The sequence below is a fragment of the Formica exsecta genome, unplaced genomic scaffold (genome assembly GCF_003651465.1).
Source record: "Formica exsecta isolate Colony F162 unplaced genomic scaffold, ASM365146v1 scaffold512, whole genome shotgun sequence".
Classification (NCBI taxonomy): domain Eukaryota; kingdom Metazoa; phylum Arthropoda; class Insecta; order Hymenoptera; family Formicidae; genus Formica; species Formica exsecta.
This window is the reverse complement of record NW_021852364.1, coordinates 115,694-142,879: the sequence shown is the minus strand read 5'-3', so window position 1 is coordinate 142,879 and position 27,186 is coordinate 115,694. Positions and strand designations below refer to the sequence as shown.

Sequence of the window (27,186 nt, the reverse complement as noted above, 5' to 3'; positions counted from 1 at the left end):
AAGAGAGAATATTTTAAGATATAAAGAAAGATATATTTATACAAAAAGAAATATAGTTACAAGACATTGTTTAAATAAAAAATATATCCGGAAGTATAATCGAGATTTGTATTTATAATATTCAAGAAGAGCATTTTATTTTTTCTTTTAAGTTTTCGGATTCGCTACAAAATTATTTTTACCTGTACTCTCGGATCTCGTACAAAAAAGAACAGATGCCATGCATCCCTTCCCCCTTTTCCTTCTCCTCTCTATAGTTACGCTCTGCTTGACACAGCGCATCCCTTGCGTCTCCCTTGTCACCCCTCTTCCCCGCACTCCATCGCCATCCCTCTATTTCTGCTCGACTCGCGTTGCCGTCTTTCGTCAGTAGTCTTCGGTGCGTCGCGCGATACGTAGGTGACGTTTCATGAGACGTGATCTCGCGGTGCGTCACAGCATTCGCGATCCTCAAATAAACAAATTAAAACCGACGCAGGATTCTGCGTGCAAGAAATTGCATTTAACAACAAAGTGTTCTCGCCCTTGCATCGCGAAACGTCATCATCGAGACGAGATAGCGTGCATTATTCATCGTTGATAGAAAGAGAGAGTGAGATAGAGTCTCACATCCCCTTTGTGAGATCGTCGGAAAAGGAAGCTGAAAGTTATCGGATTTCTGAAAACTCGTGATTAGTGTACTAACCCACATACCATCCCACCAGGATCTGTTATCTACGTACGTTATCATGAAACGTGTGAAACTGACTTGAATATCGCCACCGATGAGTCTCGCTTTAACGCGTGGACGATCAAGATCGTCGACGACGCACGAGATTCGATAACGGCCGTGGAATTATCTGACGCGTCATCTTTAAGCGAGAGTTAACTCCATTGATCGGTCCAGTCTACGCAGAGGAGCATAGTACGTTCGCGCTAACGTCGCCGCCCAAACGAGAGCGTAAGGGACCCCGGACTCTTTCGGATTTTTTGTGGCCATGCTTTTATTTCGCGAAAACGCGGGTGCAATCTCGAGGATTATTCACGAAGACACATCATTGTTCGCGAGGATCTGATCTCTCGAAAAGGATATCGTCGTCGTGCTTCGTTAAATATCCTTCGCGTGTTTTAAGAGGGACAATATTAATATTGTTAGGATTCTAGAATTTCATTGTGAATTTAAAAAACTGCATCTCTCGTGGAGAGAATTAGTCGATCGTACGTATTTTATCTCACTTCAAGACTTTTTGGGGAGTCGAACGTTACGGTAACTTTTTGTAGTGCCGAGAGAGTTAGCGGAGTTTGTGGACGGATCACGTGTTTTCATCTCGCGATTGTCGAATGCCAGAATTTCGCTGCGGGATGCTTCTCGGCGGTTGTAGATATTCAACCCAAAATCAGAATGTACCGTCCACGAAGACCAGCACCTGGGGTCCTTACAGTCCTTTTCGAAAGTGAGTACCGTATACACACAGAAGGGGAAAGAGGACTGATCTGGTTGATATGATTAATTTACGTATTTATTTACCCATTTGAATCTTAAAATACCAAGCAACACAATAAATCTTGATATTATTGTTTAAATTAATAATTGTTTTTATTTACGCTATATATAATCATCTCTATAACAAGTAATCGATATATATTTTCCAATTTTTCTGAAAATTTAATTGAACATCTAGTTAAGAATTGTATGAAAATTAAAGATGAGAAAAAAACTGAAAAAAGAATTCTAGGAAATTAACATTAATATCACAATAATATATAACTCAGAATTCTGTGTTTTGTCAAGAGGAACATCAGTTTTTAAAAATCGTAAATTTTTTTGCTAATAAATTTCTGAATTTTTTGTCTTTAGAATGTCTTAAAACATTAAATTCAATTTTTCAAAAGACTTGTTTAATGCATTAAAAAAAAAAATTAAAAATAAAGCTGTATATAGTATCGAAAATGACGCATGTAACTTTTGAATAAACGAGATCTCGTTTGCCTTTTCTTTGTGCTCTTTATCGCATATCTTTTAACAAGCATGCATACGGAACATTTAGCAGGTGTCTATTATAACATTCTTTTATAATCGCTTTTAAAAAATTAATAGTGCACATCATAATAGTTGAGTAATTTATACTAAATATACGTTTTTTTTTTTTGTTTTTTTTTTTAATCAATGATATTTCCGTAATATATAGCCGTATGATTTCATAATCCTGATCGTTACTTTATTATTTTTTTATTGACATCATGTAAAATTGATTATCCTGTTCACACTTTTACTCTATGATATAATATGTAATGTTTTTACATCAAATTTTGAGATTTATATATTTATGTTTTCTTTAAATGTCAATACATAAAAATTAAGTAATAATTGAATAATAAATTATGCAATTATTAATATACAATGTGAACACAGTATACGTTCGTAGATACGTACATCGTGTGTATTGCAAATAAAGTTCTCCTGTCAGGATCTAGCTAATTATTTAACTGCTCAGTCAATTCGTTTAACGAACCGTTAATTGAGGAAACTTTGCTCGCCCGACATCTACGTAGGTCTCACATATTGTATAATCTATTTAGTAATATTTAAATTATCTCATATGGAAAGATGTCATTCAGTCTGTTGTTTGAATAAATAAATTCATAAATCTTTTATTACAAAAATTTCATCAAATCTTAAGAGGAAATCACAAGCGGATATTAAATACATATATATTTTGTGTATGCAACTAATATATTATTCATTAATTATAATTGTTTTAATCACAATTAAAATTTTTGAATATTGTTTATTTACAGTTGTATTGATATCAAACAAAAACAAATGCCTGATTAAATATATTTCAATGTATTTTTATTTTATTTTCAATGCATTTCTAATATATGTACATATATATTTTTTTTATTAATTAATGAGAGATGGTGTCTAATTAGATCATAATACGTTTTTTTTTATAATGCATTATTTATATCAAGCATCAAAAAAAGTTGAGACTCGTTTCGGTCCATGTGGCTGCTGCTGCACATCCGACTGTTATATTGATTACTTGCTACATCCATCATCTCTTGCCAGATGATGGCAATGACTAATACCCTCTTCATCAGACTTCCTCTTTATATCTCGTACTTACAAAAAGCAAAGGTTTTTTTGTCCGATTATTTAATAAAATAATACAGATTATTAGTTATTTCTTGAATGAGAGTTTTAATATACTGCGCAAATATTTTCTTATCTCTTAATCTTTATTTTTATTACGAATATTAATTTCATTGGTGTTGTCAATTGAGACAATTCAAAATATTTGCAAAATTTCAAAATTATATTAGTTTAAATTTTTATCAAACATTAATATATAGATGTTTTCTGTAATATAATTACAATTCTAGATAACAATATTATTCTGCGAATAAATTGTATATTTTGTTGCAAAAAAATGTGAAAAAATCGCCTTAAAATTAAATGTTGACAGACGAGAAATTGTATCAATCTTCGGAATTAATGCAAAATTATCTATAAAGTTGAATCACCTCGTAATATGTCACGCGATAATGTGAATCATGTTATACCATGCGTATTTACGACGAGTTAAATGCACAAACTCGCGTTTAACGCTACGTTATCGCATAATGCGCATCTTGCATTCGTCTTTGGAACCCTTTAACGTGATCAGACACACGCATCCTCGATGTAAGATTCCGAGAAGTCCGTATCGGGATTGGTTAAACCTGGCAGTAAGGGTAGCGCTTAATATAACAGTGTCGGATGTATAGGAATAAAGCCGAAAAGCCGACGCTCCTGTACATGTCTCCTGCATCTACAATTCGAGCACGTTGAACTCAATTATCGAGCTACCGAAATGTCAGGACTAATAATGTAATAAAAACACGGTTTGAACTTTTCGTGATAAATGTCACCAGAAATGATAATTTAGATATCTATCAAAATAATAGATTAGATATCTATCAAGAAATTTGAAAAAATTTAGCTTAAAAAAAGAGAGAAACAGAAGATTCTAAATTATATATATAAATATTGGATCAGTCGACCTCAATAGATTTAGGTCTTGAATCAATTTTAATTACAGAATTTAATTATATATCAAAATTGATTGAAAGTTTTGGCAGCAAAGTTGTTTCTGAAAAAAATAAAGCTATATATTAAAGAGATTTTTCACGAGTTGAAAAAATACAAATATATAAATAACTATGTATATAGATAATATTTTATTCTTCAGATAATTTTAGATAAATGTGTTATGTTTATTTGAGTATTATTTTAAATATATATATAAATTTTATTTGTGCATGTCTATACAAATAATAATACAGCATGAATAATTTAATTAATTAATTTAATTTAATTAATCAGTCGCTTATGTTATACTTGCATCTGTCGTTCGTATTCAATTGGATTTACAATACTCGTGCTTTGGCAAAAATACACGAAATTTACAGAATTTAATTATATATCAAAATTGATTGAAAGTTTTGGCAGCAAAGTTGTTTCTGAAAAAAATAAAGCTATATATTAAAGAGATTTTTCACGAGTTGAAAAAATACAAATATATAAATAACTATGTATATAGATAATATTTTATTCTTCAGATAATTTTAGATAAATGTGTTATGTTTATTTGAGTATTATTTTAAATTGAGATTTAATTATCAAATTATTTATAAAAAAAAATTAACGGTCTTAGAAACTAAAAGGGGAATTTTACAGCAAGCAACCACAAGGAATTCCAGAGCAAGGAACTCGTAAATGAACGAAATGACGTTAGACTCTCGAAACATCCTATGTATATGCTCTTATTTGTTCGGTTAAATTACTAGCAAAGCTATTGTTGGCAGACAATTCGTCGTCTTTATGATCGTTTAACGATAAGAATGGATCCGAAGAAGATCCGACTATTCTCGAGCTTGGCACTCACAGTGTAATTAATGCTTTGTTTTCCCAAGGAATTCCGTAGCGTACGAAACCGATTTGTTTCTTATTGTTAGAGATAGTTCGGACATTACGTCGTTCGAAAATCATGTTTTTCTACTTACATTCGCACCGTTATTTGCTTTCGATCTTTTGCCAATTTATCTTCTGTTGGCTATTTAGATTGCAACGGTTGCAAATGCGCTTTCTAAAGTAAAATTTAGGATTTATTATGTTTAAATCTCTCTCTCGAAGAGAGAGAAAGAGAGAAAGAGACATTTTCGAGATATTCTTTTGAAAATTTTATTGTACGTTGTATTTTTTATTTTACACTCTATTTTATTATGTATAATACTTGTATTTTATTTTATTATTGTTTTTATTATTTTATCGCTTTATTTTCTTCGGCATTTGGGTTAATTTTAAACAAAATAAAGTTATCTTTTATTGAATTTTAATATGTATGATGATATTATTTTTTTGCGCGTAAAATGATTTTTACTTTCGAAGAAAGTACCAGTAGTACTTGCTCGTAAATTACGAGCGACATTAGACACGTGTTCCATTTGTACAAACGTATATTCGAATTCTTCGTTATGCAATGCCAATATGAAATTATAGCATTACCTTCTTTATGTCTACCACATGTTTTCTAATTATAACTGAAGATTATAGACCCCTGCAGCACTTTGCGAACATACGATGTGCAAATTAACTTCTTGATATTGCATTCAATCTGCAAAATCCTGTTAATGCAACTTTGCCAAAAATACACGAAATTTCTTAAACATTTTAGTCTGGGATACACGTTTTACTTCAGGAGAGCACACGTTTCGCGGCTTTATATTATGACCGTGTATTTCTCGTAGAAAATCGCCTTTACTATGAAACGCGATACTCTTTCCACAGAGATTCCACGCGTTATGATTTGCGAATGTCTTCCATGGCGTGGCTATTTCTAGCTTACGAGAATCGGTGGATAGATATGTTATTCGAAAGAATCTATGTTCCTGAACCGTTTCGATTTCTGAGAAACTATATAAATTTTTGCTTACAAGGTCGGGGCATTATTAAGAATCTACAAACGTTACTGAATTAATGTGCTAATTCATATTTAAATAACGCTGTTAATCTTTTAATCAATAATTTATTTTTATAAAAAACTGCTTAGAATTTTTTTATTAAAAAAAAAAAATACTTGGAGTTATTACAAATAGATTGATAAAATTATCATAGAAAATAATTGTGAATTAATTACTTTTACATAAAAGTATCATTTTACGCTTGATTTTATTCAGTTTTTGCTTTATATATTTCTGTCTAACATAAATGCAAAACTTTTATCATCTTTTTATAAATAGGATAATTTTTTCCCTGATTATTTTGTAAATATTTGAATAATATCAGAATTTTTTGACGAGATATCAAATCATGGTAGAAATCAAACTTGAATCATCTCAAAATAGACATATGTGTAACTGTTATCTTTTAAGATTAAGAAGTTTGTACAAGCTATATGAAAGACGAGAAATCGCGTATATTTCCAGCGTTTTACAAGAAAAATTTTGACATTTATTTATTTAACGAGCTTGACCCTTTCAAATCATCAATTTAAATAATATATCTCGTTTGTGTAAGTTTTTTTTTTAAATAATACTATAAACTTTTTAAAAAATGTCTAACACATTTGAATCGCTTATAAATTATGAGTCACCGCGTGTGCTTATTTACGTTCCACACCTATATTATTATATATTATAAATTGCTATCTGAACTTGTATCTTCCCGTTTACGTGAATGACGTCTTATCTACATTGCAAAATTATAATAATGAAAAATATTGCTCTTACAATAAGATTCTTATATAATAATTAGAATATAATTTTTTTGAATAATTTGGAATCGATTTTTCTTAATTTAATAAAGCTTTCGAAATTACCCACGATTTATTAACTTTTAATACTAAAAATATTTTTATTATACTTTTTACAATTATAGATAATTTTCCTAGAACACAATGTACTGCTTTACTGAATTGAAAGAAGAGTTTTGCATTAAGTTCATTTGAGAACTATAATTCCAACTTACTCGACTTAGAATACGTCGGAACTGTAGCATGACTCGTGATGCAGAATAGTATAAAATAAGTGCGGCGCAGATTAATTACTCATTTCGCGTTGCAGCGTCCCGTGGAAGAAGAACCGGAATAGGATTTACGTGAAATCTAAATAAAACTTTACTGGAAATTTCTTCATCTCTCTCTCGTTGCCCGAGACAGCTCGGCCACGCAGCGGGTTAATATACATATATATATATATATATATATATAAACCCGTGTATTGTATATAGATACTTGTATATATAGCGAGAGCTTCCTTAAACTACATCAGTAATGACTTCTAAGCAGAACTATGACCCGGACGGTATAAATTCTGCATAAGCGATTAATTTCGTATAACGGGCTTGGTTCTGCGATTATTACCGTGAAAATGACTTGTTACATTTAGGTCTTTAAATCAAATCGTCGTGATACTACTGTTGCATAAGCATAGAAATTTCAGAAGCACTTTGTACAAATTTAAATAATAATTTAAATTATATAATTCAAATATATTTTGAAATTAATATGAAACATAAAATATGAAAGATTGTTAGTTATTACATTGATTGCTAATTATAATTATTAGATCCTACACGGATATTTACTGTAATTTTTATTTTGAGCACGTTTTTCAGAAAAAAAAACTACAGTGATGTGCTATTAATAATATGGCAGGTAAAGCTTAGAGAGAATACATTGTATTCCTGTAAATCATGGTCAACTCACGTGTCGAAGTTGGCATTGTTGTTTTTCTGGTTTTAAACATGCCATTGGATTCCTGAAAATAGAACATTCGACGTTTACTTTGATTCTTTTCAAACGTTTTATCTAATTCGGTCCTGGCTATTTCTCGCCACGTACCTTATACCATTTTTAATCTTATTTCGATAAAAACTATTCACACTTATCGTTTCTTATCATTTTTTATTTGAATTCAAACACTAAAAAATTATCAAATTATAATTTAATTAATAAAATAAAATTTATTTGTGTCCACTCATTTATTTGTTTATCTCATGATCAAAATTAATATTATTTTATGTTAACAATCAATTAATACTATAATTAATTTTTTAATCTTACTTTGTTTCAGCACCAATAATATGCCGTTGCAGGACATCACAATGAGTCAAACTATGCCATTGACAAATGGTGAGTAACTACTTTGGTTATCTACATGTAATTCCCTACCACACTAGCTAGTAATAACAGTTATATAATATAAATTATTTATCGTTATTAATATTTAAGATTAAATAATAATTTAAAATTGCAACTTAAATTTGAATAAAAACTACAAATAAATGGACAGGAAAAATAATTAAGGATTTAAAAAGGAAAATTTAAATTTTCTGAATCTTTTTTTTTCGAATCTTTTCAATGATACTTATAATACAATTAATATTTCTTTCGCCGGGGAGGTCGTTCTTAAGAATAGCCGGATATAATTTTACGCTCTATAAAGGCGAAGGCGAGGCGGAAGATCGTATATTGCGAACGATTACACTCGTATTTATTATTTACGATCTCGCGTAGCGACGATTATATCTTGTATCGGCAGATATCTCGATGGATCGAGTCGCCACTCGAATAAGTCGTCATCGATATTGCAAACCATAATAGGGTAGCTCGATTATACTGGCCTTTTCCCTTGCGCGCCCACGTTTATTGGTCATTTCCCTTAAGTAATTGAACCCCCTATCACTTCTATTTCAATTACAGTTGTAGGTACTGCAACACGCAACTGTGATGCTGTTAGTCGTGTATCAGTTATGCTTTTCCTAGTTGATCGTTTTTTATCTTAATTGATATGAGAATTAATTTATTTTTAAAAATACTTATATCTGTACAAGAATACCATTTGTGTTTTTTTTTTATTTTAATCGTTTTTTTATTTTATTTTATATTAAATGATACGAAATATCTGATGGAAAATTTATTATCTTCCATATTATTATTTTTGTTGAAATGAGATATTTCGTCAATTGAATTTTTTTTATAAAAAGGTTTATCTAAAATTTATTAAAAGAGATAATGTTTTATTTAATTATTTATATCATTTATTATATTATTTATATTATTATTTATATTAATTATGTATTCACGATGACGTGTATATCTTTTCGATTCTAACAGCTAACATTTGCATTTGTTATTCGTTCATTATGTATGGAACTTTAGAGGTCACGTAGAAGATGCGTAGGAGGATCGCCGGCACGTGGCTCGTTACTCCCATTCGCACGATCCTTCATTTTCCGTCATTATTTGCGTCGTTGCGGTCGATTATGCGGTCGACATCATTACACGGAGGTGCCGCAGGTTACGTACTCGATTAGTGAGAAAACGTACGTGACCGCCTATATAATTGTATCTGAAGCCGCTCGTGTGGGGCCAATGAACTTTCTTGCTCGCGGTTTTACTCTAGCGAGACGACGCCGAGCGTTGTCGACGAGTATATAGAGTGGTCCTGCGTCTGCGCTGGACCATAGCAATATACGTCTGCCAACTTTTACGCTTCCGTTATCTCATTCGCGATTCTAATCCAAGAAGATTGCCATTCTCGAAGGTTCTTACTGATAGATGACACGAAAAATATAAGCGCACTTTTGAAGTTGCAAGTTTATCTTTTAAAATTATAAATAAACGAAAAAATTATATTTTTAAAAATTCTGTATTGATAGATCGATCCAAAATTTACTCGAAATATCCAGATTTAAAAAAGAGCCATAACAATTTGACCCAAATTTCACGACTCGCTCTACGTCATCGATTTAGCAGCGCTCGAATTACGGCAATTGGGACACATCCGCACTTTGATTCAGCTCTCGATGGGGGTCTAAAATGGTCAAATGGTCAAGGTCATGGGTACGTCGCAAATGAAATAGCGTATAGGGTGGACGCGATTAACGTTAGCGCCGCGCCTTCTAATCCGGCCGGTATGATTGTTTGCGTCGTCTGAAAAATGTCTGCCGCGATCTCGTGTTACAGGAAGCGAGCATTTATTTCGGGGGTCCAGAAGCTCGTTTGTGTCGATGGAGTAGGGGAGTCGCACGAACGACGCAATGAAAAGCAGCGATTTATTTTTGTAACACAAAAGAAATATAATTTCGTTATTTATTTGTACACCTGCAGTTAATTTTTATCTTCGTAGAAATTATCGTATTTTTTAACATTTATAATTTCAAAAAATTGTTTGCAGACGTTTATAGATTTATATATTGTGCGTGAACAATTTTTCTTATCAAATATTTAACTTAAAAATTTAAATATAATTTAAAAGTTTTATTTTTCAATTTTTTTGTTACATTCTGCAACTTATGCAACAGTTCCAAACGTTATTTCTGGAATTTATGAATTTAGAAAATTGAAAACACATTAGCATTAAGAGAACTCATAGGAGCCATCAAACTTTGTTAAGTGATGTTCGACGGCCGGATCAAGTAGCCTTGACGGTTCTCAACTTCGTTGAGAATCATTTGAAGATATTTTCATCTATTTTTTTATATTGTGCTATAATAATACAAATATATTTAAATTGCAATATATATGTACAAATAAATAATATAATAAAAGATCAAAATTTCTAAATGTTTAGTTACGGGAAATAATCTTAAATGTAAAACCCAAATATTCCTTCCAACATTGTGATTTTTGTATCTTATATTTTAAAATGTGCCACACTTTGAATATTCTAATATTTTATATATCGAATTTTTTTTTTTTTTCTAAAACAAAATTAATTTTACGTTGTATAATCATATTATATTGGTAAGTAGACGTGCAGTCTGTTAGGGGCATCGCGACCTACTAGTTGGGTTCCTGAAATAAACGGCGAATTTTTTTGTTTCTAATCCAAATCTATCATAGGAATTAGTGGCCAGCTTCTTGTTACTCGGAGACACACGAGCGAGGCAAGTGTTGTTCATTCAAAGTTCAAAGAAGCTTAAGAAGTTGTTTCGCGGATGACAGTAACATAGGGAGATGATTCACATATCTAAGTGACTATTGTTTGCGCCATTTCTTTTATTAGATGCAAAATCCGATCAATAGACACAATTTTAAACAACTTGTAGCAAACAAACTTTTTTGGTGAAACTTGGAAACTAATTCTGAAAAATATTCTTTATTTTTTAATCAATCTATATATTATACTTTTTATATTTCTGCGGTTTTTTAGATTTTGAAGATCTTGTTTAAAAAATAAGACATTGTTTTATCTAAACAAATCGAGAAAAATTATTATTTTTCTATCGTTGGATTAGATATCAATTTCTTTATCTTAAATTTCTACATGCTAACAAAAAATTTAAATTATCAGTATTAATTGATCAGTATAATTAGCTGATAAAAGTGAAGAGACGAAATGCATTAATCCTCGGAGATATTCTTATCGAAGCGAAATTGAGAGCAGCGTTCATCGCTGACCGGTGGTGAGGTTTTAATTGTCGGCCAGACTAGCCAGATTGGTAATCTGGAGAGAGTGACGAGTGGGAAGCCCGCGAAACGGAGGCTGACCTGCCAAAATAAAGATAGTTCAAACCGTCCTGGCCTAAATGTGTCATCTATAAATACGCGAGCTCGCTTGCATCGCGGTCTACTCGCTGGCGCGAATCGATATTGCAGTTGCATTTCTGCCGAAAATTGCGCGCAAGAACGAGACATTCGTCGAGTCGCGATCGGACAGAAAATAGATTTGTTCTGGTGCGCGCACAAAGCTTTCGCGTCACGACGTTTCTTTTTATCCTCTTCGCTTTCTTGAGCTTCCCGGGCTTTTCAGCTTGTCGGCTGTTAAGATACGTGATGTGTGTGTTAGTGATAGTCTCCGCCGATGACAGTTGAAACGTGAATTCACGTGTTTAATGTTACAACGACGTTAACTTTTGCGCCTATAATGAAGTCTTCGTATTCGTAAAATGTCTTTTGCTTTTTAGAAAAAAGAAGGGACGGATGCCCCCCCATGTAGTAAATATATATTTGCTCATAATGTGTACTCTTATCGAAATGTAGAAAGATTACAAGATAATATTATGTATTTCAGGATATATAATATTTTATTTAGAAATTTATTTAGCGTTCAAAGTTTGGTTTTTCTAACTAATATCAATTGGATTCTAAAAGAAACTCTTTAATTCGCGAGATTTTATTATTATATTTAAAACTAGGAAAAATTGCAACAGATAATAAATTGTTCTCACCCATCATGGTTGGAAAAAGATTATGTCGAAAATAATTCAATATAGCTGATATATATAATTTATCTAAAAGATTTTTATCCCTATGTCCTATTATCTTTTTTTCCTGGATTATATTCAATAATATATGATTTTTATCTATTGATGACAATATAAGAATTTAGAATTTTTTTACGATAATGCTTTTGATGATGACAGTATATTATATTTTTTTATGTTAAGAAGAAAATGCTTTATAGCTATAGAATTGACTTCGTCTACGAATAAATGTATTTCATACGACAACGTGACATTTTGGGTACGAAGGATATGGAGAACGTGTAGATCGTTAATTAAGCGAGATGAATCACTCGTGTGTTCCACGGGGGAATAATCATTTCTAAGTAGCTCTGCATTACTTAAATAGGCTTGTCTTAAACTTACCGTATGAACTGTACATATACAAGTATTTGAAACCGCTTTGCATGTTTTAATATATTTATTTGCAGGGTTGATATTTTTTTTATCTTTGTAATTCTAAGCGAGATCTCTTTGGACACCATGGCTTAAAAAATATTTATTATGGTTATTATATTTATTACGGTTAATAGAAGTAAAAAATCTATATAAAGTATAAAAATCTTTACACATGAAATGGAATAATTACATTTCTTTATAAATCTTAAATATAATAATTTTTAAGAATTTTTATTTGATTCATTTATTTTTTAATGGAGTAATATAAATCTCACGATCTCATAAATTTAATAATTTATGTACATATCTTTCTTACTGAAGATAGATGTTTGTATCGTTAATTTTCATCCATCAAAAAAATTAATAATGAAGTTCTATTGACGGAAGATATTAAATCTTTGAGAATTCATCAACTATAAACGCGACTCGATAATACCTGTTTTTTACGCTCTATTAAAAGAGGGAGATTTTTAATTGACCTTTTCAGAAACGATCTGAAAGATTATACGTGGATGTTTGACCTTCGTGAAATATATATATGTATATAACATTATGTGCGCGTCTAGAATATAATTTTAACCACGGGTTATAGCCTCGTGTCTTTTCGACACCGCTTGTTATTCTGTGTCGCAGTTAATATTTGTGCAGCCGTCTCGTGTGAAGTCTTCTTTAGAGCTAGCGCCGGTGTGTCTCGTTCGGTCTCTTTTCGCGATTTCGTACGGATGTTGAAAAATGTAGCGACTTCAAAAACGCTCCTTTCGTGGAATGGGATGTGGTAGGTCGCAGTCGAGATCTTTTCTTTCTGAAAAAACTTCGAAGACGAGCCCATAAAAATCGAAAGCCTGTTTAATAAGAGAATTCTTAAAGATTTACAATCTTCCGCTGATATATATATATATATATATATATATATTATTATTATTATTATTACTAATAAAAATAAAATTGAGATATTAAATGTAATAAAAAGACTGTATTGAGTATTGATAAATGCAGACTTTGCAATTGCGATTTTTTTTAACAATAGATTATTAAATAAAATTGATACGATTAAGTTCTATAAACATCACAACAACAACTTGCGTTAGGATTGTTCGCTTTCTTTGTCAGCAATTGCTGGTAAGTGATAAATGACCGTAGCTTATAGCTATTTGTAAAGAGCCTGCAACAGTATCTTTTGAAAAGAGTATGGAAAGAAAAAAACCAGAAGAACTAACCATTAATTTTTTCAATGTAGTTATATAATACACCATTAACTATTTACAAATTCGCGTAGCTATCTAATCCATAAAAGCTTTTCTGTGTAATTATTGTAATGATTACTTTGAGAATAGGACAAACATATAAATTTTTTATTTTCCATTCTAAGCATATTCGATCTGTTTTTGTTTGGCTCTAATTAGCTCTAAATATTATATTAAACATTATATATAAATATGGGAATATAATAATGCTCCTCTATCATTATTTCCATAGAAAATATAATACATGAATGAATTCTGATATTAAATGACTTATAAATTACATAATTGGACTTAAACATGAAATGCAATAGTATCACTCAATATTTATATATGCGGCAGATTATTCTGGAGTGTTTAAGTTTCAATATAAGAAACAGCAATTTTTTGGCACTTAATGATGCGCCAAAATAATTTAATTTAAAGATGGATGGCGACGGCGCCGCCCGATCTTGCAAGGTGGATTTGGCACTGCTTACATTTGCCTAGAGAAGCTGAGAATAGATTGATTGATCCGACAGATGTTTCTGTAAAGAATTATTTTAAAAATAGTATATATGCTTATAAGAACTTTTTATACCGTCTTATATAGGTACATAAAATTTAAAAACATAATTTGTATAGAAAAATGGTACTTAATAAAAAAGTTATTATAGTATTTGAAATTAATTAGTATCTATATAAAAGGATCTTATATCGTAAAATAAAAATTTCTGGACAAACATTTGAGAAAAATTCATATTTAAATAATTACATGAACACGACGTTCTTTTATTTGTATCGTTCCATTTGAGACATCGAGCGAGGAAAATCGAGTATTTCAAGATGTTTAATTTCGGGTTTAACGAGGCACGTAAGATATATCGCGGTTGTTCAAAATTCGTACAGATTCTATTAGCGGGTGTCGGAAATGATGCGGCCAGACCTGGAAACTGGATTATTCAAGTGACAGGGAGAAAATTGAATTTGACGGTGAACTTACGGTTTTACTTCTCTCATCGGTTTTGCACGTGATTTCGTCATATTGCTTTCTTTAGAGATATCGCACGTGGATACCTGTTGCTGATGCTGTTAAATAAAAAAAGAAATTAGCAATAAATATTTTATGTTGTATAAATAATTGATAATTAAGTCATTGGATCTAATTAGTACTTAACCTTTATGTCTAAAAATATGTAAATCATGGAGTCATGAATTAAAGCATTCGAATAATGAGAAAAATCTCATTTTACTTCGATCTTTATTTAATTTTTGTAGAATTAGAATAATTTTATAACAATATTGAATTTGATGTAGGTTTTACATTTATTGCATTTATTGTTCATGAATAAATTCATATGTGCCTCATTTCAAAAAAGACCAAATTTCATAAGCTACAATAATTAAATGTATATATGTTTGGTGAGTGTGTCTTCTCTCTTCTCACTCTCTTTTTCCTTGAAAGTAAGAATTAATTATCTACAGAAGAATTAAATGATAATTGCGCTGCAAAATTTATTAAGTTGCATTATTATATATGATACCTGTAAATGTAGAATTAGCGAGAGTTTAAGCTAAATATTCTATGAATCTGTTTCTCAGGTGGAAACATTAGAGCATATGGTGAGAACCTTCCCGAGGACAAAACCGGTGCGACAATGGCGCGATCGGGAAGTGGTGGAGGAGGCAGCGGAGGTGGCGGTGGTGGAGTTGGTTACGGTAGAACCATAAAAGAATACGAGGACGAGTTGAGCAACTTGAAGAAGGAAAATTTTCAGCTAAAATTGCGAATCTATTTCCTGGAGGAAAAAAATCCTACGAGAAGTGGCATTAGTTCGTCCGATGAAGATATAATCAAGACAAATGTGGAATTAAAGGTAGGTTGGTTATACATATAATATTGAGTTACTTATGTAAAAATATAAATTGTTTCTGAATAGAATATGATCGAAGAGAGGGTGATTAACTGCATTTATTGTGCCTCGTCATAAGATAATTCTATTAAAACTCTTAATTAGAGATTACTATCGCAATCGGGACTACTGATTACTAGACAATAGCTCTAGCTTGAAGCTAACTGTCATCCCGAAAAGAGTAATTTTTTACAGAAAAAAAAAGAGTTAAAAATGTAAAATAAATATTTTTATATGATGTTTTCATATCTTACTTTCGAGAAAAATAATTTAATATTTGTTGATTGTCTGAATTCATTTTCGAAATTTTTGTTTAATAAATTCCGTTATAGTATAATTCAGATTATCTTTATTTACATTTATATTTATAATATAATAAGCATTGCAATATATCATGTATGTGTGATTGTCTTTATATCAATAGGATTTAGTAAATTTCTTACATTAATTATTAAAATTGTACTATTTTAACAATTTGTTTTTAATAAATTTTTAATCAACGATAATATATGTCGATCTTTAGGACGAGTTGGAAAAATTAAGGAAGGAATTGATGGAGAAGCAAGTTCTTCTCAATCAGGCAGCCACAGCTTTCAAATTATACGAGGAGCAAAAAGCAACGACGCGAGATCAATATCAACAATTACTTGAAACAGAGCGAGAAAAAGTAACCAAGCTCGAGGGAGGTAAATATCAATTTATACTGTTCGCTCGAGTCGAGGAAGAATATCGGGGTCTTATCATGATTCTTAGAACCTCTCTTTCAATAAGGCAATCTCTCTGCCACTGAGCCTCTTTGTCGTTCCATACCACCGTATTTTCTCTGCTCCTTTACTTCTTTTACTTACGTTTATACTAAGATTATTAAAAGTTTGAAAATTTTTATTTTGTAATGCAAATCATACGCAAATTTTATTCGTTTTCTGCCATATCCATTATTTTTATTTCGCGTCTATTATATATAAATTTTTCTACTATTTCAGAGTTAGCGGAGCTGCGTGAAGGGGAGTTAGATGCATCTGCATTTTACAAAGAAACTTTCGGTATCACTGCGGAGCAGGCGTTGAAAAATGCAGAAAAATTGCGACAGATGGAAGAAATGGTGGCTTCTCTCGAAGCAGAGGTATGTTCGTATTAAAAGAATATTAATAACAATTAATACATTATTTCTGCAAGATTTATAATTCTGCATCATTTCGATATATAAAAAAATTGAATATATCATGATATAAAGAGTTTTTGCTAATTTATAGTTATATAAAGAAATTATTTGCTAATGCTAAAAATATAAATGTTGCTTATTTATTGTGTAATTATTATATTATTGAGAAATATGTTTTTATAAATAACACATTTTTAGGTAGACAAATTATTTTGAGAAGAACGTAATGTTTTATGAAAAATATATATGTTTGCTTATCTCTGTTGAATAAGATAAATTAATAATTAGTTTGAAATTTTATATATATATAGACATTTCTAAAGATTTTTATTTAATCAGCAGTAAAATTTATTTTGATGATAATGATATTTGTTTTTGTCTTCGCCGCGAATAATCTCAAAAGAAGTTAAAATATTTATATTCAAACAATGGCCTTATTTACATAGCGTACAAGAAGTTATTGATTCCTTACTGAATTTACTGAATCTGAAAAATTTATTAGCGAGACATACAAACATATCTCTTGAAAGGTTTTATTTGCTCATTTATTTTGATGTTTACTGTTATGTCGAAGTTGTATCTCACATCATTTCATTGATAGATAGTGGCCTATTATATCGAATATGGCGTGGAAGGAAGAACCGAGAAAAGTAGAGATAATATGAATTAAACTTTGTGTATCTCTGGGAACTATGAATAATATATTTTTTCCAACTAAGACAATAATTGACGGAAAAAATACTTATGATATGCGAAAAAGGATTGTGATTACTTACATGATACTTGCGACGCGATTTAGGTGAAACAGACAACTGTCACTTTGGAGGAGGAACGTTACTGGGCGGAGGAACTTGAAAACGAGAGAGACCAATTCAGGGAGCAGTTGGATATGCAGACGCAACTGCGAGAAAAGGAGGACTGTGATCGAGTGCGAAGTACTGAGAAATTGCGCGAAGAAGTAAAGGAGTTGAAGGAGGAATTACTCAAAAGGGACTCTATTGTGCAACAGTACAAAGATGATCTCAATGAACGGGACAGGCTGTTGAAACAGAAAAATACGTTGCTGGAGGAGAAGTGTCGGATGTACGAGGAGATCAATCAAGTATCCGAGAAAAGAAAAAAGCAGATCATTCAATTGAGGACATCCGTGAAAACACGCGATGACGCCCTCGCAGAAATCAACAATAAGCATCGTGCACTGTTATCGCAGGTGAATTAAATCGATCTTCGCTTTTTAAATAATATAAAATTTTTATTGCATTGTTATAAAATTTGTTACGGAGCAGATCTTTAATAAGTTTTGAGATCGAGACATTGATTGTTTTGAGGATTCATTATGTATTTAACGTTATCGATGTTCTTTGTGAATGACTACTATCATATTTAATTACCAAATATCTCTGTCTTTAATTTTTGACTTTACTAATAATAATATAATAAATATAGTCTTATATATAATGAATATATAATCTTAAAATATAATAATTAACGTTAAATATATATATATGTCACAAGAATTATACAATTTCAAAAAGTTTAAGCTTATTTATGTAATTAAAGCTAACGTTCTCTTATTTTTTTTTCTATCTGTTATAATTTTCCGCCTTTTATTTTGCAGTGTGAAAACTATGGTAAGCGTTCGCCACCTAATAGTCCTTTGGCTGTAACTTCGCTTGGGACCGCCGAATATTTATCGCTGTTTGTGGGGCAGAATAAAACTAAATATGATGGTGCTTATGATCACGAATCGAGTACAAGAGAAAATTCAGCGAGTTTGAATTCACCCTTAGGCGGGGATGGCAAAGAGATTAGGCAGTTGATCAAGGTTAATAAGATTTTTCTCTCTCTCTTTCTCATTGTTAGTTCACGCGATAAGATAATCCGGCTTATATCAAAGAATTTCGAGCGGGATAATGAATTGAAACGGCAGGAGGAGACCAGAAAACAATTGATATTAAAATTGTGCAATGCTCAGAAGCAGATAGAAAATTCGGAACAGAAATTGAAAAAATTAGAGGGCGAGTACGAGAAAGCCATTAGGGCGATACAAGGCTTCGTTGAACGCGAGCAACATCTCCAAGATATATATTCCCGTAAAGAACAAAGGATCTTGGAACTGGAAACGGAATTGCGTAAAGGAAGAAACAGTCACGACCTCGTTTCGTTAAAGGATCTCGGCGTCAAGAACATAGACAACTCCGAAAATGATTCCTGCGAACAGGTTAATATTGCGAATTAATCTTGTTTGCCAATCTCTATGTTTCGCGTATTTAATCGCTTTCTTCTAACGCAAAGATTTATTTTATTGTTTCTATGACATAATTTTTTTTATAAATGATGCTTCAAGATTCTAATAAGAAACTGACACTTATAACCTTTTATTTTATTTTTTTTTTTTTTGTAATTTGCTGATATTTAATTAACATAACAAAGTAATGAAATTTTATATATTAAGACATAATATTTGCGTATTTGCGCGATTTATTATGTCGAGGATAACATTTTCTGGACGTACTTCTTTAAAAAATGTACAGATTTTTTTTATGTTATAATAATTTTAGATAAAATTGCGTTATCTGATTTATTATTTATTTAATACTTTATGTATTTTCAATGATTTATTGAACCTGTTGATAGCGGAAACTATCGAGACTTTTGAATTTTATAAAACCATGAAAAAATTTTATAATTGTATTGTAAGAAAATTTCGATTGTTTTGCCAAAATATATTAAAAATAAGTATTATTATATAGTAGAAATAGTAAATTGGATAGTGAAGTAATGTTCCTGAAGCATGTCAGTTATTTTTTCATTTTTAATTTCGTCATCGCTTGAAACTCGAAATCCAGTTTGTAATTATTGCAGTTTGGATTTTTCTGGGAGACTTTCTTTAATTTCATAGTTATACTGTCGTTAATAACGTTATATATCGACGTAGGATCAGAGTATTCATAAAAAAAAAAAAAAACGAAATTATTAAATATCTGGTAAATAAGCATGGAATCACTATTTTTAAATTTTTTAAATTTTTCTTATCCTTTTGTATGATATCTTTTTCTTTTCATAATTTTCATTTTTTTCCCTTTTATTTTCATTTTATAAAGTTTTCTACATCATCTTGCTTTATGTTTGCTTGTCAATATTATAAAGTTTTTTAGGGAGCCTAGTCAGCGAAAGATCTTCGGGCCGTAAAACGACCTGGTATCTTGGGAATACCGTGTGCAGAAGACGCGGTCGTCGTCTATTAATAGAGACCGCCGCCTCTTCTCGCAGTTTCTTACGGTCTACGAGTCTACGCGACGCGATACGCGGCAGTCTTTATACGAAAATTCATCTCGATCGATCTTAGCCGCCGCAGCCGCGGTAGCGCCGAACGAACAATATTATACGAATATACACAGTAACACGTGCAACAACGTGATAGATCTGTCACCGATCTTCCAATTTTCTTTACGAGATATCTCGAGAACGACTCGCATATGCTCCGGAAATATCGCGCGATTGATAACCCTTGACTGATGCAGTGAGAGAAAATCGCAAATTGCTGTGTGTCGAATAAATCAAAAAACGATAGCCGAGAAAAATTTGTGAAAATAGAAAAAGATTATTTATTTATTTTTAATTCAACAAGAAATTAGAAAAAAAACTATTGATAATTTCATTGTGGATTTGGTAACTGATTACGTTCATAGAGTGCTGTAGCACAATTCAAAGTTTAAGTCTGACGCGTATATATCGGCGTAATCTTGCCGAGAAGGGATATTCACCAGTGCTGATCACGCTAGCACTGACGTAGAGTATCTATTCACGAGTCTATCGTTGCTTGTGTTGTTCCGATTTGGGAGTAAAAAAAGTTCAACACAACTAAAAATGTTCTCTTGTCTATGTGCCTCAATGCGGATGGAGGTAGGTATAATATTGTCGAGTGCTGTTCTCGGTATTCCCGTTAAGGGAATATACTGACTGTACTTAACTCTACTGGGCTCCCTTTTTACAGTGTTCTCTCAGTTCCAGATTAAAAAATGATTTACGTTAAAATGTCAATGGTTATTGAGATCGATGAATTAATTTAGAAATTAATTATAGCAATATATTTTGGAATAATAAATGCGATCTTATATTGCTCGTGTTGTATGAATTAAATAACTTAAGTCATCGGTGTCAAAAATCTATAATATAACAATTATTGATCCTAAAATTTTTCAAAATATAAAGTATAAATATAGAGTAAATAAATATAAAGTATAGAGTATAAATTTGTTATTAAAATAAAAATTTCGCCAGCTTCTATCGCAAAATTTTGAAAGTCGCAAAAGTCCAATTGTTTTAATGGAATTAAAATATATTTCTTATATCATCTTTTCTATGTACATATATTCTCTGTTCTATGTTTTATATATATAAAAAATATATTCTTTTAATTTTTTTATTGAAACAGAAAATTCACCATTATAATATTTCCTACGATTGAGAATAGTAAAATATGCATACTTTTATCCAAGGCTATATATGTAAATTTTAAAATGGCATATTTCTTCTGTAGCGAAGAATTAAGAGAGATTACAAAAAAACATATTTTCCTTTTAGGGACCGGCGATTGTCACACTCGTACCACCGCGATGTTGGTCTAAGAAAACGAAAAATTGACGAATGTATAATTGTTTCCCTGTATAAAAATTTGTATTTAGCATGTAACATCTTTGCAATTAATTCTCTTTATCGTTTCTCAGAAATCCCGCTTCTCACACACTATATATACATTGATTTTTTGATCTTGCTGTAATCGAAATTATATATTCGAATAAAGTATCTTCGGTGAACCTAATGTTTTGAGTTTTATTGACGTAGAACGATACTTTATGCTTGCAGCAACGTTTCGAAGAAATGGAAAGCAAGATCAACGACCTGCGGGACCAAATCGAGACAATAAAAGCTGAGAAGAGTCTCTTAGAAAAACGGACGCAAGTCGAGTCTGAGGTACAGTGCAAATATAATTTGTTTTTCATATTATGATATTTTGCACGAGATATTCACATATAATAAAAATAAAACAATTAATATTTTGTGTATAAATATATAAATAGTAAACAACGTATAATAATTGAACGATATATCTTATATGCTTATTTTTTTTAATTGAATGTTGGCTAATTGTATTTTGTTAATTGTTGCATCTATATTTTCTTTTTTGATGTATATATAATTATTTGTATAATTTGAAATAGAAAGCAAAATACAGTTTAAATATATACCATACAATGTTTACGATAGTCTAAATGGAAATCACAATAACTTACTAATTCAGAGATGATGCATCATAAATGATATACCTAGAAAGTATATACACAACTAGATTTATTATATATTTAAAAATAATATATTTATGTTAATTATGATAATAAATACATTTAAAAATATTCAATGATTGCTACAGTATTTTATATTTTTACCAATTTAAAATTTCTTTCTCTTAAATGATTTATAAAAAATATAAAAGTTATATATGTGATATATTTAAAATTTCTAGTTAACTGTTATTAGAACAAACAAATTGTTTTCAATGTGTCGTAATTATATCCTTTATTTGCTCGTTTGCATTTTATTACAAACAATATGTCATAAACGTGCTTAAAATAATAATTGTATAATAATACAGTCTACTTTTGTGAAAATTAAATTAATTTTAATTTAATTTTCTCTTTACCATGCAGGAACTCCAAGAACGTCTTCACGATAAGGAGCAAAGAATCGAGATTCTGGAGACAGAGAAGCAGATTATCACGGAAGAGTTAAAGGATAAAATCGCCGAGCTCGATAATCTGAAGCATGGTGAGACGAACAGCGTTAATGAAGTTACTAGTACTGATTATCACAATGATACTCCACGAAAGGATGAATTGCTTGAGCAGCTGAATCAACGGAACGCTGAGATTGAGGAGAAAAACCGCAAGATTGAGCAGCTGACGAAGGAATTGCAGGTAACGACTCAGAATCTCCAGAAGCTGGTCAACACAGAACTCTGGAGCAAGAATAAGGAAATTGCCAAGCTACACAATCACATGACGGCATCATATGGCCACGATAGGAGTCGTAATAAGTCCGAAACCGTCCAGGAAGCCGATAATTCGCAGCTGACAAATCTGATTCGCGAGCTGAACGACATCGGTGTTAAAGTGAACTTTGTGGACGAGACTGTCCAACTTATTTATATCAACGGGAATGAAACGGTGAATGTGAAGACGTTAGACGAATACGTTCAGAGGTTGAATAATCAGCGAAACGATCTGGAAAAGGAAGTAGATTACCTGAAGTGGCTGAAACTCGTAGCGAAGCCCGATATCGCCGCGGAAATTGATGGTTGCGGCAACGAGACGGAACGGGCGAAAAAATACTGTGAGCTGCTGCGCACGCATCTGAAGGACCTGGTGAAGTTCATGAAAGAGATGCTGCAAAGCGCTGATCGCGCGGATACCGTTGGTAACGAGCACAAGAAGATCGTGCTGGACGTTTTACTCAGTTCTAAAATCTTGTCGAACGATTTCGTGCGTGCTCTTGAAGGCATGACCGTGCAGGACGGTGTGGTCGCGAACGACAGAATGGATGGTTCCGTAAGAAGGAGTCGGTCGGAAAACATCGCGGAGACGGTAAAGAATCAGGCATCGCAGTCAGATTCTGAGACGTTTTCGGAACCCGATCGAACCGTTTCCATGGCTAGAATTGGCCTGCAGGAAATGCAGTACAAGAATCCGAGCCGTTCCAGATTTACAAAGTACACGAAGGCCTGCAGCGATTCCGAAGACTCCGCAGACTATGTGCCTTACTACAAGACCTATCAGAATGATCTGAATGATTTGGACACGAGCTACCAAATACAAGAGCTGAAAGAAACGAACAACATGCTGTATTCTGAACTTAGTGCCCTAAGGAATGATCTGGTTACGAAAGTCTCTTTCGATTGTGTAAGTATATCTGTATATACATATTTAGATCGCTGGCTAGCTACATTTATTAATATATTTTATGATGTCAATTTTTAATTAAAAGTTACGAAATAATTTATTTTTTGATTTTGTTATTCTTGTTAGATATTATAAATTCATGATTTACTGAATTTAAAATATAGAAACTGGATTTGTTTACAGACAATTGATGAAAAATTAACTCTATTCATTACAAAATTGGAGAAGTCCCAAAGGTTTTGTGAAAAGTTGCAAGCTTCCTTAGAAAAGAGAATACACGAATTTCACATGTTAAGAAAGGAGAGCAAACAGAATAGCTTTCGCAAAACGCAAATGGAGAAAAAGATCAATGACGTTGAGCAAATGGCAAGCGAAATGACAAAACAGAAAGCTGAATTTTTGCAATATAAGGAAAACGAGAGGAAGACCACGGAAACTTTATTAACTCTCAACAAGGAGAACGAATCGGTTTGAAGCACTACTTTCTTACATTATTTGTAAAAAATTGGACACAAATTCAATTATCAAATTATTTATTTCAGATGCGAGTAGGAATTAAACGGCTGGAAGAAGAAAACGAAACTGCCAAAACAACCATATCCACCTTGAGAAAAGATCTGGACCATCTCACCCTTTCGCATAGTCAGATACTTGTAGAGAATACCAAGCTGATAAACGACAAATTAAGACTTGAGCAAGAAATACGGAAAATGGAGAATCAATACGACATGGCTGTTCGTTCGCTGCACGATAAATTCAGCAAAGAGGTAAACGAGGCTAGATTAGCTTATGAAAATATCCCTTTCCTTCCTATATGTATACATGTGTACGTGTGCGCGCGAGAATATTACTAATATATAATGTCACCGTCGTACAGATATTTGATCTTAATCAGATCAATGATTCGCACCGAGCAAGAGTGCAAGAGCTCGAAGCAACGAATAAAGAGTTTAGAAGACACATGGCAGTGTGCGAGGCTAGTGATTCGGCACCGAGCTCAAGCGGCGTGTCGTCTATACCCACAGACGCCACGCTCAAGCAAACCTGTGATATTCTACATGAATATCAACCTTATAACGTTAGTTGTTCCCACATTTTTTAAATGTGCAAATGTCTGATCTTTAGTCTCATCCGTAGATTGTAAATATTAAAAATGTGAAAATACTTCTAAATTTGAAATAAGCGGTATGTAAAGACTTCTCACTATTAGTGATTTCATATTATTGACTGGTAACGGTAATGTTTTAATAATTGCACGGCACGAGTTATTCCAATTAGACAACTGCATTTGACACTGATCATGTATAATACAAGAGAATTTCCTTATTTAATTCTCTCAGAATATTGTGCATGCTAATGATGCTTGTGATGTATACGTTATAATTGTATATTATATAATATACATACATATTACATATTACATGTGATTAATACGATATGATTTATGCATTATAATAATAAATTTGATATAATTTCAGTAAAAAAATGCATATATGTGATTAAAAGTTACACATATTACAATAAATTTTGCGTTCCTTTGTTTAAAACTTTCAACTTTTATGATTATATGTGATCACAAAATTTAAAGTTTTGATTTCCTTAATTTATTACAGAACTTGCAGTATTGGCAGTCGACAAATTATTATACGCTCGGAGGACGCAGTAAGTCCAGCTGTTCGCCAGATTTAGGAATAGAAAGTGATGCTGCCGTTACCACGATAAGGCCTTTGAAAGATACATTGAAAATCACAGAATCTATGACTAACTTATTAAGTGATGAAGATAGCGGGAATGGTAATCACAGAGCTCGAGATACAAACAGTGAAAGTCCATTACCTATAGAAGGTATGCTTTGAAACATACATTATTATACCAAAAAATTTTATTAATATATATAGTATATCTTTATATTAATATATATGTATACAATCTAAGGCTTTTTAAATTAACTTTTAAATGATGAAATGATGAATGTTTTGTAATTTTTTTTTAGGTCTTGATGAAGTAGAAACTTTGAAACAAGAGAATGAAGCGTTAAAACGAAGACTGATGAAAACTAGGAGAGCGCTAGAGGACACATTTGAGCACCTATCAGCTTCAAACAAGAATAAAAAAAACGTTGAAAAGGCGATAATAAAGCAACTTATGGTCACTAGAAATGTCCTAAAAAAAACGAGGACATTTGATGAACCTTCGGATAATTAATAGAGATTGCAGACTGACAGATCGAGAAATATTGCTTAAAGAACAAAAAAAAAAATAATAATAATAATAGAGCACGAAATTGTTGCTCGTTGAATTGTGTTCTCATAGATTAGCTATTTATTAATGCATGTTTTATCTGTCTCATTTATCTCTTCTCGTACTTTCGAGATGAGGAAATGAACAATACATATCGGTACAAAAGATTATGATACTCCTAGACATATTACAAAATTTCTAAACGAAAAAGATTTTTAAGTGAGAAATATTTTCATACAAAAAACAGAACGTGCTATTTTCATTACAAAATAAACATTATATATATACATATATATAAACGAAAAAGAGTTTAAGATGTATTGTATATTGAGATTTGTATATATTTATATAGACGTAATGAGAAAGAAACATTTTTGTAGATTTTCTTTCCGTGGAAAATTGTTCTTCTAGATGCTGATGATGGCGTAAATCGCATCGGCCTTAAAATCAGTTTTCGTTCATTGACGTATTTTGCTTTGTGAATAACAGAAATTCGTGTATGTGTGTATATAATTATTGCATGTGTGTATTATTATGTAGCATCTGTACATAATACCACTTAATAAAGTGCCATTGATATTTAGGAGTTGTGTGCCAATCACAAATGCGTATTCATGATACATACACGATATGAAATATGACACGGATAGTTCATTATCTTATGCTAATTTAATGTTTCAAATTTTTGTTCTGTACTTTTCAGTTTTTGCTCCGTATTTTACATCTATCTCCAAGCAATTTAATTTCATATTTAACATATCACGATATACCTTGGAGTGTGGAAATAAAGCCACGCATGACGTAAGATTATGATAGAATTTTTATTATCACTCCATGACTAGATAATAATATAAAGATCCGTAATAACTCATAGTGATGTGAAGTTTACGAACTGCGCCAGATATGCGAATACCTTCGACCGCACACCCGGCAGCGACGAGCGAAGAGAAATACGATTTTTATACTGTACAACATTAATCTCTCTTTTATGAGTCTAATATACCTTTCTTACCGTTTCTTTCCCTTCGCGATATAATCG

General features: G+C 31.6%; 1 protein-coding gene across 1 annotated transcript; it reads left to right on the top strand.

The window, feature by feature from the left end:
- Positions 1 to 174: 174 nt before the first annotated feature.
- LOC115241819 (centrosomin) lies at positions 175 to 26,730 on the top strand. Its single transcript, XM_029817759.1, has 15 exons — positions 175 to 1,433; positions 8,098 to 8,156; positions 15,475 to 15,749; positions 16,309 to 16,471; positions 16,769 to 16,908; positions 17,747 to 18,157; positions 18,566 to 18,772; positions 18,824 to 19,168; positions 21,817 to 21,924; positions 22,659 to 23,906; positions 24,090 to 24,374; positions 24,449 to 24,673; positions 24,784 to 24,984; positions 25,520 to 25,751; positions 25,900 to 26,730. Exons 1-15 carry the CDS (start codon positions 1,321 to 1,323, stop codon positions 26,109 to 26,111), a joined length of 4,224 nt encoding a protein of 1,407 aa, XP_029673619.1. The 5' UTR covers positions 175 to 1,320; the 3' UTR covers positions 26,112 to 26,730.
- Positions 26,731 to 27,186: the final 456 nt, after the last annotated feature.

Coding starts and splice junctions, on each gene's coding strand:
- LOC115241819 (XM_029817759.1), top strand. CDS start 1,321: ATGCCAGAATTTCGCTGCGGGATGCTTCTCGGCGGTTGTAGATATTCA. Junction 18,158..18,565: donor ATCGTGCACTGTTATCGCAG/GTGAATTAAATC, acceptor TTTATTTTGCAG/TGTGAAAACTATGGTAAGCG. Junction 25,752..25,899: donor AAGTCCATTACCTATAGAAG/GTATGCTTTGAA, acceptor ATTTTTTTTTAG/GTCTTGATGAAGTAGAAACT.